At 43.8% G+C, this 13,052-nt stretch overlaps 1 protein-coding gene across 3 annotated transcripts in view; it reads left to right on the top strand.

The window, feature by feature from the left end:
* The first annotated feature begins 308 nt into the window (after window positions 1-308).
* AASDHPPT (aminoadipate-semialdehyde dehydrogenase-phosphopantetheinyl transferase) overlaps window positions 309-13,052 on the top strand; it is a 29,587-nt gene continuing 16,843 nt past the window's right edge. For all 3 annotated transcript variants that reach the window (XM_054973061.1, XM_054973059.1, XM_054973058.1), the window contains exons 1-2: window positions 309-1,115; window positions 2,485-2,710. In XM_054973061.1, the coding sequence (XP_054829036.1) occupies window positions 933-1,115; window positions 2,485-2,710 (409 nt within the window). In that variant the 5' untranslated portion in view covers window positions 309-932. The remainder of the gene's footprint in view (window positions 1,116-2,484; window positions 2,711-13,052) is intronic.

Below are 13,052 nucleotides of genomic sequence, written 5' to 3'. Positions count from 1 at the left end.
TTTGTAACGTTTCAGTGTCAGGCCCGCCTCTTACCAAAGGGGAACGGAATCAACTTAAACCGAAGTAGTATTTCCGGCTTTCTAGTGAGCGCGCGGGGCAACTCTGGCGGTGAAACAGGACAAGTCGAGAGAGATTTACCGCCCCCTTTCTGATCCTCATGTGTCGGGGGTCGATTGGTGACCGGAAGTGAAGATTGTCAAAGAACTATATTTTTTCTACCTCTATGCCTTCTGCGGGGGCACGCTGCTGTGATTGGCCTATGCTGTCACACGCAAAATTGACGTTTGCTCTCGGGTGGGTCGTGTTGTCCCTGGAAGGAGCGCGTGGCAAATGTTAGCGCGTGGTGGCCGGTGGGCTCGGGAGTTGCTCTTTTGCAGGGGTCGGGGGCTAAGCGCTTGGCTGCGTTGCAAGTTCTGCAAGCCGGTCTGGTGCCTCTTTCTCGGAAGGAAGCGCCACTGATCTAAATGGGGCTCGCTTCCAAGAAAGGGCACCCAGCGACGTTGCGTTCCTAAAGAACTAGCCTGGGGAGTGATCGTTAAAACCAGCTGTTTTCTCGTTTCCTTTAGAGCTCTCTCTACATAGGCGTTAAAAAATGTTATCCCCCACCCAGGAACAGCAACGGACCCAGACTAAATATGAAGAGGAATAGTAACCGGATTGGCTGCTAATTGAAGAAGTCGGAGAATCATCTATTCATCCCTCACATTCTGCACCCTGTCTCTCATCTGAGGTGTTAATGGGGATAATCTGTTTTATCACAACCCTGTCAAGTCATTTAGACTGAAAGACAGGGGCTGCCAAGGCCAGGCCTGGTGCTTCCCAGGACAGCGAGGATTTGAACTCAGATCTTTCCAGCTCAGAGGCTGTTGGCCTCAGTTCTCATCTCACGGGCTGTGTGAGTGTATACTTTGCCCGTTGCAGACTTCCACTTATGTTCTGGCGTGCCATGGCTTCCTTGGAGCAGCTTGCTATGGAGAGTGTCCGCTGGGCCTTTGCCTATTCCTCCTGGGGCCCCTGCCGTGAGGACTGGCTGCTGGCCATGCGCCTGGTTCAGCCAGAAGAGAAGGAGCGCATTGGACAGTTTGTCTTTGCCCGCGATGCCAAGGCTGCTATGGTATATTTATATTTTTTGGCCTTTCCCCCTTTTTAAACATTAAGGCACTCCCAGACGATGGGTGCTCTTGCAGTCGGTGTGCGGAGCCATACAGTGCTCCAGAGATGCATAAGCCATGGAAAGAAAGAGTGTGCCTTACCTCTGCACTGACCACTAGACTAGACTGAGTAGAAGATTCAGCCAGCTGAGTGTGGCATCCCCCCCCCCATACTAAACAATTGTGCTGAATTTCTTCTTATTAAGGGCAACAGTTGGGTCAAATAGCACCTTAAAGACCAACTCGATTTCCAGCGTATGAGCCTTTAATAATCAAACCCCCTTCAAAAGCTTACACCCTGGAAATCGAGTTGGTCTTTTAGGTGCTACTGGACTTGAATCTAGCTCTTCTCCTAGACGCCAACACAGCTGCCCACCTGAAACTAGCTTCTTTTTATGGTTCCATTTTCTCCTCCTGTTTGGCACCACGGCTGTTGGAGGATTCTGCCTAAGCCATATTTAAACACATTATGCAGTGTTGTGTTTAAACTGCTGCTTCACGGTTCTGCTGCTGCTCTGTTTGCAGGTTGCACTGGAGCGCTAATTTGGCATTTGAGTAGCGTTGCATTTGCCAACCCATTTTATCTCTGCAGAACATTTTATCCCTCCCTTTCTCCAAGATGCTCAGAGTGGTGTACACAGTTCTCTATTCCCACAACAGTCCGGTGAGGTCAGTTAGGCTGAGGGACTATGACCGACCGGCCTAAAGTAGCCCAGTGAGTTTTGTGCTGGACTTGGGATTTGAACCTGGGTTTCCCAGAGTTTAGTGCTCACTGACTTTAAGTGAGTCTGAGCATATTTCACTATCATACAGGGAATTTCTTTTTAGAAGCCAGCCTCATATTTAAATCATGCCGAAGTAACAGTTACTATAAAGGCAGTTTGTGTCCTCAATAATAAACGAATAAATTATAATATAAAGAAAAGTGGTTGCAAAATTTATCCTTCGTTGTGCTGTGGGGTGGGCGGAGGAATCATAGAATCATAGGGTTGGAAGGGACCTCCAGGATCATCTAGTTCAATCCCCTGCACAGTGCTGGAAATTCACAAATACCTCCCCCCTCCCAACACACCCAGTGACCCTTATTCCGTGCCCAGAAGATGGCAAAACACTATCAGGATCCCTTGCCAAATGGGCCTGGGGAAAATTGCTTTCTGACCCCAAAGTGGAGATCAGCATTACCCTGGACATGGAGAATAAATACAGAATAGCTTTTTGCTCTGTAGAAGACTATTTTTTTTTAAAGGAAAGCAGTTTTTTAGTGAATTGCTTTTTTATTTATAAAGAAAAGCTTACCCATTGAGCATCTTTTGCGCATTTCTTTTTTCATAGGCAGGTCGTCTGCTGATGAGGAAATTAATTGTTGAAAAACTGAACATTCCTTGGAATGTGATAGTGTTAGAAAGGACTTCAAAAGGCAAACCTGTCCTTGCAAATGACTTACGCGGCATCCATTCCCCGTTCAACTTCAACATCTCTCATCAAGGGAATTTTGCCGTCCTTGCAGCTGAGCCCAACCGTCAAGTTGGCATTGATGTAATGAAGACGAGCTTGCCAGGTAACTTACGCTAGTGGCTCACACTACAGCTTCCTAAAAGGTCCATGTAATGATTTTAAGTAAATGTGTGCATGTGTCTTTAAATGCTTTGTGTGATATAGGTGAAAGAGGGATGAGTGAGTGATGTGATTGGTTGATGACTGAGAGTGTGGGTGGAGTGAATGCAGTTTAGACTGAGAGCAGGGAAAGAACATTTAGTCAGAAGAAAGCAGGCAAGCTGTGTGCAGCCTGAGTAAATTTAAGCAGTTCTGAGAGAAATATTGAGTCTAGAGAAAGCAGGCAAGCTGTGTGCAGCCTGAGTAACTTTAAGCACGTCTGTGAGAAATATTGAGATAGAGAAAGAGGCTAACTGTGTGAAGCCTTAGAAGAGATCTGTGTGAATGAGTTTAAATGAAGTAACTTTAAGAACCGAGAACTACTTTTATGAAACCCGTACGCTTCTTGAAAAAATAAAAGTTTATTTTCTTTTGTTATATCCCAGAGTAGCTGTCATTGCTATATCCCATTCCTATCCTCAGGGCCACATAGAACCACGAAGGAGCCTGATGCTTAGGCACATTATCAAAGGGAAAATTTAAATAAAATATCTTGGAATACAATATTCCTGGTGGCAGCAATCTCCCCAGAGGGTGTAAGGGAAAGATTAAAGGCAAAATCTACCCAAGAGAAGAAAGGGGTCATAACAGCCCACCTGTGGAATGTGCTTGTAAGGGAATGATCAGCCCCATTCATCCAGTTGAGTCATATGTATTATAGTCCTGCAAGGACTTTATGGCAATAGCAGAGCCTTTGCCCGTGATTGACTGAGCTGCTCTTAAGTCATAGACAGTTGGGGCAGTGAGAGGGTCTGTGGATGCCCTGACTAAAACTCCCTGATCTTTCTGAGCTGGTGGGAATTTTTGGAATGTAGAGAACGGGGGGTGGGGTGGGGGGCCGGTCACGAAGTGGCTGCCATGAGTTGCTGGGACCAGTTACAAAATACGGGGAGGCAGCTGTTTGTGAACGAGCGCCTGAGGAAAGCCAAGATTTACTGTTTCCTCTGGGGAAGAGATATTTTAGGGAAGAAGCATAGAGGTACCAGGAAAGCCATTGGTGGTTGCTGCAGTGCCTGTGCAGATCACATTCGGGATCATTGCCTATAGAGACGCACAGCAGGCAGAAATGCCAGAGGGAAGCCTAGCAAAAGAGGCCTGGAGCAAGGAACAGTCTAGGGAAGGAGTGGGAGGGCAGAGCCTGAGAAGAGAAAACAAACTGGAAAGTAGTGTGAGTAGAGAGGAGATGGATATGTGGCTGCCAGATGCAGGGGCTATTCACACGCTGATTTGAAATATCCGGCTAAATAGGTGTCTGTAGGTTTCTAGGGCCCTGGTCTGCACGTGCATTTGAAGGCTGTTTGGAAGCAAGAGGAAGGGGACTGGAGTAGCAGGAATAGGCAGAAGGGGGTGGGGAAGCTAGCAGCGCCATCCTGAGCAAAGTTACGCCCTTCTATGTCCATTGAAGTCAGTTGGCATAGAAAGAGGTGACTCCAATGAGAACTGTACTGTAGATGTCAGCTTTGTCAACAGAAGTATAGAATAAGAGCAAAGGAAGTTTGGTTTGGGGTTTCTCTTAGAGCCATCTTTGAATCATACAGTAGAAATCAGAGGTGAATTGTATATTCTGAAATGTCAGGGTAATCATTTCCAAGACAATATAATTGTAAGGAAGTTCTGAGGTTGCTCTAAAGGCTATTTTCAGAAAGAAAAAGGACCTCTGATGATAGGTGTTTTTTTCCCCCTTGGAAAGCGAGTATTTTAAGAACTGCCACCGGGTTGCGCTATTGCTCTGCAAAAGTCCTCTAACTCGGTCGGAATTCAGTTCTCCAGCTTCTGACTGCTTCTCCGCCGCGCTCTATAGAACTGACCAGCAGTGCTGACGAAGGAGTGCCTTTTGTGTTTGTTGGCAGCATTTCCTCCTCTGTGAAGTCCTTACAGGCAGTCCTTGCAGAGAAATGCCATTACTTATAAAACTGTGCTAGAGCAGGCTTTAGAAGGTCTTGTTCTATGGACTACTTGCTGGTAGCGAGCCTAAAAGTGCATTTTTGTTGTAGTGGTAAATGAATCTATTGCCTCTCTGGAGTCTTTGGGAGAAAGGGAGTTGAAGATAATGCAGAATGCTCAGTCAGTATCCTCGCTGAACTTTAACTTCCAGGATTCTCTTGGCGTCTGAAGAAGGGAGCTCTGACTCTCGAAAGCCTACATCCTGAAAATGCAGCTGGTCTCTAAAGTGCCACTGGACTCGAGAGCCATAAGAGTTAAAGCTGATAGTGAATAGAAAAGCTTGTAAAGTTCATGTGTTCTCAAGGGGAGGGGCTGTGGCTCCGTGAGAAAGCCGCTGCCAGTTTGAGTAGGCAGGACTGACCTTGATAGACTGAAGGTCTGATTCAGGATAAGGCAGCTTCATGTGTGTTCAAGTCATTTGGCAACTTCTTTTTAAACCTCTTTGAGTATGAGAGCTGGTTGGTGAAGTGGCGTATTTGACATTCTTCTTGATACCAAGAATATCTGAAGAAGTGAGCCGTGACTCAGGAAAGCTCATACCCTACCACAAATTGTGTTAGTCTTATAGGTGCTCTTTTCTGCTGCTACAGACAGACAAACATGACGACCCATCTTGATTCTCCTTGATGTCCAAAATTTAAAAATTAACATAGAGACTATTGGGACTAAGGGAGAGAAAAGCGGCAGGGTAGAGGCAGAAAGGCAGGATGGAATGAGTGTGTGGGGGGGGGGGGATTTCACCACTGCTGCAAGTTCTTCATGGGTCTCTGCTGGCTTTTTACAATTTCAGGTATAGAAAGTGTACCTTGTTCCTCCTCTCCCTTCCCAAGTCTTTCCTCTGCAACCCAGAGAGAACCTGGAGCCTTCTCCCCCACCCCCAGCCTGCCCTTTGGCACCTTCTGTGGGCCAGGCTCAATCGCATGCATGCCCAACAGCTTTCCCTTACTTCCCACACCTATTCCCTGTTTGCCTAGATAGCCTGGCCTGTGTGGCTCAGCTGCTGCTGGCAGCTCCTGGAAGAGGCTGCTCAGTGATACAGCAGCGCCCTCTGGTGGCACACCAGGGTAGAAAGTGAGTTGTCTTGAATACGCTTAGCCTTTTATGTAGAGGGAGCTATGCATTACTTGGTCCAGCAACGCTGGCCTTCTTCTGTCAGGGCGGCTGTAGGAATGGTTGGCGGCCTGAAGGTACAGGCAGGGGTCATGGCCACCTATTGTGACCCAGGTAAGTCCAGGAGAAGGTCCAGTCTCAGAAAGCAAGTTAAAATCCTATAAAAATAGGATGTTGCCACATTAAAGGTGGTGCTTTGCATGCTGAAAAAGTTCAACAGAGGCATCTTCTTTCGGCCAGAAATTCAAAGGTGGAAGGCTATGCCTGTTGAATTTCGGCTTGGTGTGTAGGAGCCCTGTCAGAAGAAAAATTAGCAACCCAGCAGCTCTCAAAATTGCCAGTAAATATGGGTGGTTGAAGCAATTGCCTTGGGAGGGTTATTTGAGGAACATGGCTGTGTGGTGAAGTAGTGCCAGTCTTGTCTGGTAGCCAGTTGCTGTGTTGGCTCAAGAACTTAGGAGACAGTGAGGCTCAAAGATAATGCTGAAAATAGTCAAGTGTGTAATTTTGTTGCACATTCTCAGCTCTGCCCCAGACATTCCAAATACTTCTTGACAGTGTTTTTTGTTTTTTAAAAAAGGTGCCAGTATCCTGCTACATAAAAGGCAAAGTGTATTCAAGACAACTCACTTTCTACCCTGGTGTGCCACCAGACGGCGCTGCTGTAGAGGGAAGCTCAGATGAGGCAGCCAGACCTCCAGAGAGCATGCCATGGCAGGAAGCCCAGGCAGGGATCAGGTGTGGAGCAGGCAGCAATGCCTTCCTCCTGCCTTCACCAAGCTGGGATCAGGAGCGGAGCAGGTGGCAATGCCCATCCCTCACCTTCACCCAGCTGGGATCAGGAGTGGAGCAGGTGGCAATGCCTGCTCCCCATCTTCACCCAGCTGGGATTAGGAGCAGAGAAGGGGCAATGCCCGCTCCCCGTCTTCACCCAGCTGGGATCAGAAGCAGATCAGGTGGCAATGCCCGCCGCCCACCTTCACCCAGCTTGGATCAGGAGTGGAGCAGGTGGCAATGCCTGCCCTCCACCTTCACCCAGCTGAGATAAGGAGCGAAGCAGGTGGCAATGCCTGCCTTCTTCACCTCACTGGGATCAGGAGCACAGAGGGGGCAAAGCCCGCCCCCTGCCTTTACCCAGCTGGGATCAGGTGTGGAGCAGGAGGCAATGCCCCCCCTTCACTCGGCCAGGATCAGGTGCAGAGGAGGTGGCCATGCCCACCCGCCCCTTCATCCGGCCGAGATCAGTGATGGAGGAAGAGGGAATGCCTGCCTGCTCTCCCCTTTCTAGAGCCCGTTGTATTTTTTTCCACAACGGGCTTTGTCGCTAGTTCATATATAAGGTTGCACCAACTTCCCTCAATTTCCCCCTCAGGACTTTGGGTAAGAGCCCCCCCCCCAAAGGTGTGAGTACTCAGGGCCAGGGACTATCGACACACAAAAAAGCCTCACTTCTTGAATAAAAATAGTTCCTGAAGCACAGAAGAGTTCATTTCATCTGTGCTGCTTTTGCAACACAACGGCTTGACTCTTGCCTAGAATTTCTACTAGCACAAGAGACAGTTCATTTTTTGTGTGTGCCAATTTCCCCTCCCACACCAACCCAGAATGCCACATAAAATGATGCTCATGGGTGACGGGAGACCCTACGAACAGCTTGGTTGGGGGCATCGGACGTCTGCTGCATGAAGGAGCAGTTAGCCAAAATCACACACACACACACACACCATGCTTGGGAATATTTAGACATGATCCAAGCCAATAATGATTTGGGGCCTTTTTAGTTTTCTTTCTGAAATCTGGCCTCATTACAAATTTTTAGACTCCTGTAAACAAGCACACGCTCACAATCCTATCAGTACCTTCCGAATGCATTTTGCTTGCTTTCTGCATTAGTATGTTAATATTTTCATTTGTCCTTAGGGCTTTTCCTCCTCCTTTCAGTTAATGGTTATCATCTATCCTTTGCCAGGGGAAATCAATTAAAAATAAGTTAAAACTAATTTTACAACTGCTGACGCAAAGCTGGATTGTCTGCTTTCCAAAATTAACACTCCAGAGAGAGCAGGGCTGTGATATGATTCATTCTGAGGGAAATTAGACATGAAGACTGTGGGAGCCAATTATTCTCTCCCCCACTCGCCCACCCCACGCAGCCCTCAGTAGTTGTTCAGGAGCAAGTCCCACAGTGTTTTGCGGGGGCTTGCTTCCAGGTAAGAATGCATTAAATTCCAGTTTTTCTGCTGGCAAAAGAGGGAGGAGGGTCCCCTTTTGACCGCCAATAGGCTGGGGGTGGTGAGACCCCCCCGTGGGCAAAAGTCACATGGTACACAGGCTGCAATGGAGAGGGAAATCAAGGGAGATTGAGCAGGAAAGCTGGTAGGATCCAGTCCTTGATTTAGTGCTTGGCTTGACTACTTCTAACATATATTTCATTTTATTGAGATATCCCCCCCTTCTCCTAAGGGGAATGCAAAGCAGCTTGCAGCCTCATCCCTCCCCCCCCCCCTTTCTCCATGTTATCCTCGCAAGGATAAGGTATGAGGTAGGTTAGGTCATAAGACAGACTGACTGGCCCAAGGTCACCCCGCAAGCTTCTGTGGCAAATTGGGAATTCGAACGTGGGTGTCCCAGATCCTCTCTCCTCCGCACCACGCTGTACCCCCATATGATATTTGATTTGCTGTATTGAAGAAAAGTGACTGTGTTATGTTGTTCAAAGAGAAAGAAGAAATTGCCTTTTAAATGATCCACATAAGGAATAGGAGTTGCCCAAGAGTGTTTTCAGTCTCTTTATGACTGATAAAACTCATTAATTACATTTAGGTTGCTAGTAAGATCTCTTTTAGCAGGGCTGCTGCAAAGCAATTCTGTGATTTTTATCCCACTTCTTCAGCATAAAAGTCTATGCGATATCCAGAATGACGGACAAATATGGCATGCTTTTCTTTAATAAAAAGAGAGAAGAAATAAACATGAAGAGCTGTCTTGTGTGTTAACTTTTTTTTTCTAAATTCCACAAGAAGTTACAGGAAGAAAGTTACTTTTATTCTTGATGAAGGCATCCTTTTGCTGCTGTCTGTCCAGGGAATACAGTTCAAAATTCTGACATCAATTTCAAAGTAAGAACACAGAGAAACAACGCTGGCGGAACCATACATTCAATGCGAAGCTGTTCTTTTGAGAAATTGAGAGGGTGGGGAATGGAAGGAAACTAAATTCCCCTGTCAAGATTTAATTCTAGGGGAAATGGAGTTTTAACAAGGCAAAATGATACAAAAATTAACTTCTTAAAAGCAAAGTGTCACTTCAGCAGTATCATTCATTCAAGAAGAAGTCTCTTATTCCCTTATGTTCTTTCTGTGATAATACGCAGTTCTCCAAGTATACTAGTTCCTGTGGTTGTTCCATATGGCGAAAGATGTTTAATAATATTTTTCATTGTTTTCTCAAGTCTCTGCAATAAAATCAAGCTGTAAGTGATGTCAATAAATAAACAATGCCCGTATTGTTTCCAAGATAAGGAGACAAGCTACCCAGGCCCAGTGTGAAACTCTTTAGTATGTTTGTTTATTCAATAAATTTCCACCTTGCCCTGAAGTGTGGGAGGGAGCAATTGACCGCTATATGTTTTTTAAAGTCCTGTTCTTCCTTCGAGAAGCTCAGGGCAGCATTTATTTCTCTCTCTTCTCTTGTTTGATCTTTGTAACAATCCTGTGAGAAGAGAGCGAGTGGCCCAAAGTCGCCAGTCAGCTCCATGACTGAATTGGGATTCAAACACAGCACCCTCGGATCCTAGGGAGCTGGTGTGGTATGGTGGTTTTGGTCTGGTCGTTGGACTACTATCTGGAGGTGCGATCCTAAGAGTTACAACCTTCAAAGTCCATTGAAGGTAAAGGACTTGGAAGGGTTTGACCATGGTTAGGATGACACTGTGGAAAACCCAGGTTCAAATCCGAATTCATCCCGTGAAGTTGACTAGATTACTATGGACCAGTTCTCTCAGACTAACGTACCTCACAGGTCCAGAGGAGTTAGCCGTGTTAGTCTGTAGTAGCAAAATCAAAAAGAGTCCAGTAGCACCTTTAAGACTAACCAATTTTATTTTCTCGAAAGCTTATGCTACAATAAAATAAAATTGGTTAGTCTTAAAGGTGCTACTGGACTCTTTTTGATTTTGTACCTCACAGGGTTGGTGTGAGGATAAAATGGAGGAGGGGAGAGCTCCTCAGAGGAAAGGCAAGGTAAAAATGAAGTGACTAACAGTGTACTCAGAATCCTACCGGTCTGCTCAGTGGGGCTCACTCCCAGGAAAGCGTTCTTAGGATTTCCCTTGTGAACCTACGAGTCTGAGTGTATTACTGCATATGTCTTAAGCAGGGAATCATATTTGCCTTTTTAAAAAGGTCCAATAAAGTATTACACGTTTTACTTCCTAAAACAAAATGTTGCGTTCTACACAGGGGTCTTCTATATATCCCCATCTCCCATTTCTTGGATTGTTGTGACAGTATTATTGAAGTCTCAAGTCTGGTAGTAATGTTCCAATGTCCTCAGCCTTTTTAAGTGAAGTCTTCAAGTTCTCAAGGCCCAACTTAATGCCGAATAGATTATTTGGTGATTCCTCTACTGAACTGCTGAAATTATACCTCCATTTTTCTTGAAGCTGCTCCAGTGTGCTGTGAAGGTTTTTCTTTTTGTTTTGCATTGACTCTGCAGTTGCCTTGAGAATTCTCTGATGTATTTCTTTGGAGCTTGCTTCACCGTCAGCATCTCTGTCCATTTCATTCCAGACATTTCTCTTCAAATTCTTTCCCCCTGTGATAATATAAGTCAGACCATAAGAGAACCTGAAGGTTCTGTCATGGAAATGCTGAACCAGTCGACGGGGAGAAATGCTTTAAATAGCCTTGCCGAACAACCTCTCACTTGCTTCAGTTTCATCTAGTTGTAGGTGGTAGGCTGTATCCTAGGAGCACAGGGCCAACAAATCAGGTCTTCTGATCCGCGTTACTTTCTCTCTGTGACGGTGCCTCAGTCCCTAGCAGAACCTTTCTATGGGGTTGTTAGATCAAGCAAAGGGGGGGGGGGGGATCTGCAGAATACCCATAGGGTACAACCTGGTATTTTGGTTTGAGGGGGGGAGTGTTCTTCTTATATTATTTTATTAAAACAGAAAATAACGTTGGACTGTAGAGAAAATATCAGAAGCAGAATATATAGCAGAAAGTAACATTAGACCGTAAACATAATATCAAAACCAGAATATATATAACAAAGTATTAAAACTACATAATAATATAACAGCAAGTAACATTAGACAATAAACATAATATTGAAAAAGAATACGTAACAGAATATTAAAACTACATAATATTTCTCTTCTCCATCCCCTACTTATTTATGTTAAAATACATTATACTCAACATTTTAAATTCAGCATTTAAAAGAACTTTTATCTTTTTCAGCCAAAAAAACCGTTCTATTTTTCTTGAAATTCTAAAGTTGATCTGTTACATATATAAGAGGTTAATTTAGCCATTGACACGTAAATATACAATTTATTCATCCATTCAGTCACATCTTGATGAAGTTCAGCCTTACATTTTGTTGCATATACTCGCTGCTGTCACCATATATTTAAAAAGTTTGCTGTTTTTTTTTTGTAATATTACTTGGTAAAATATTTAATCACGTATTTTTGGTCCAGCACAAAGTGGAACTTTACTTTCTTTTGCATCTCTTCATGTATTTTTATCCAATATCTTCTCACTTTCTTGCATGTCCACCACATGTGATAGAGTGTTGCATCCATACATTGACATTTCCAGCACCTTCAATGGTAGTCCTTATTAGTTTTTGCAGTTTTCTTAGGAGTAATATATCATCTAAAAACATTTTATACCAATTCTCTCTTAACATTTGACAATCTGTAAATTTAATTTTTTAGTCCATATATTTTCCAGTTGGCTCATGGAGATATTTTCTTCAAAGGTTTGCATCCATTTTATCATACAGTTTTTAACTTGTTCTGATTTTGTTTCATATTGCAATGGGAAAATTTTGTATATTTTCCCTAACAAACGTTTTGGATCTCCACTGATTAGTTGTTCAAACACTGTTTTTTCTCTTAATCAACCACCTTCTTTGGATAGTTGTTCTTTGAATTTGGACACCACGTGATGGTACATCAACTGTGGAATGTTTTTCCCTTGAGCTTGAATTTCTTGACATGTTTTCATTTTTACATGCTTGACCATCATATATTCATAATTTACATGATCAATTCTATTTCTTGTAGTAATATCATAATAAGTATCTATTGGTGAAGTCAATGGTGAAGTTGGCAGACTTAGCCTGTACATTGAAACCATATTCTTAATAGTCCATCTCTCAAAATATGAGTGCCATCTTGTCATTGAATAGTTTTGAGTGATTTCTTAATCCGTATATAATCATGAATTCCTTCCTTTGTATCAATTGTCTCCAATTTTATGTCTTCTGTTCGAATTTATAATCCAATCTGTTGTCCAAACTAATGCTGCTGCTTGATATTACAATTTAATATTTGGTACCACCAGCCCACCGTGGTCTTTTCTTCTTGTAGTTTTGTGTGTGCACGTGCGTGTGCATATTTTAGATAAATTTCTATTTTATTATTTTAAAATTTATTTTTCTGTTGATGTTTTAAAATCAACACATTGTTATTAATTTTTAAAACAACTTTCTAGTCCTTAGTTATTTGCACACACAGTTTTTCATTAAAGATTATTATGTCACTTATCCAATTTTAATTTGCCATACCTACCTTTTGAGATGGAGTGTTCAACTGATGGTTTGCATGATTTTTTTTCATTGTATCGTAAGATATCCATTGTCAGTCTAAAAGTCATTGTTCTCAGACAAGGGAATTTCAAAGGAGGGATCTGATGCAAAATGCTGAATTATGAATTCATCAAAAAGTTGAACACTAACAGCCCTCCTTTTCAAGGCTTGATTAGGGGCCTTGGTTTCCTCACTCTTTCGGTCTCAGTACAACCCACTCTTAACAACTTAATTCAGCTATCTTTTATATGCTGTCTGTACTGCCTTATTCAATCCACTTAACAAGTCTTACACTACATTTTCCACAGTTAAGAGTTTATAGTAATCCTACTCTGCATATTGGAGGGAAGGCGGCATGGTATAACTTGCTC

Source organism: Eublepharis macularius, chromosome 3 (assembly GCF_028583425.1).
Source record: "Eublepharis macularius isolate TG4126 chromosome 3, MPM_Emac_v1.0, whole genome shotgun sequence".
Lineage (NCBI taxonomy): Eukaryota > Metazoa > Chordata > Lepidosauria > Squamata > Eublepharidae > Eublepharis > Eublepharis macularius.
The sequence above is the reverse complement of the archived record's forward strand: the minus strand, read 5'-3'. Positions and strand labels throughout refer to the sequence as shown.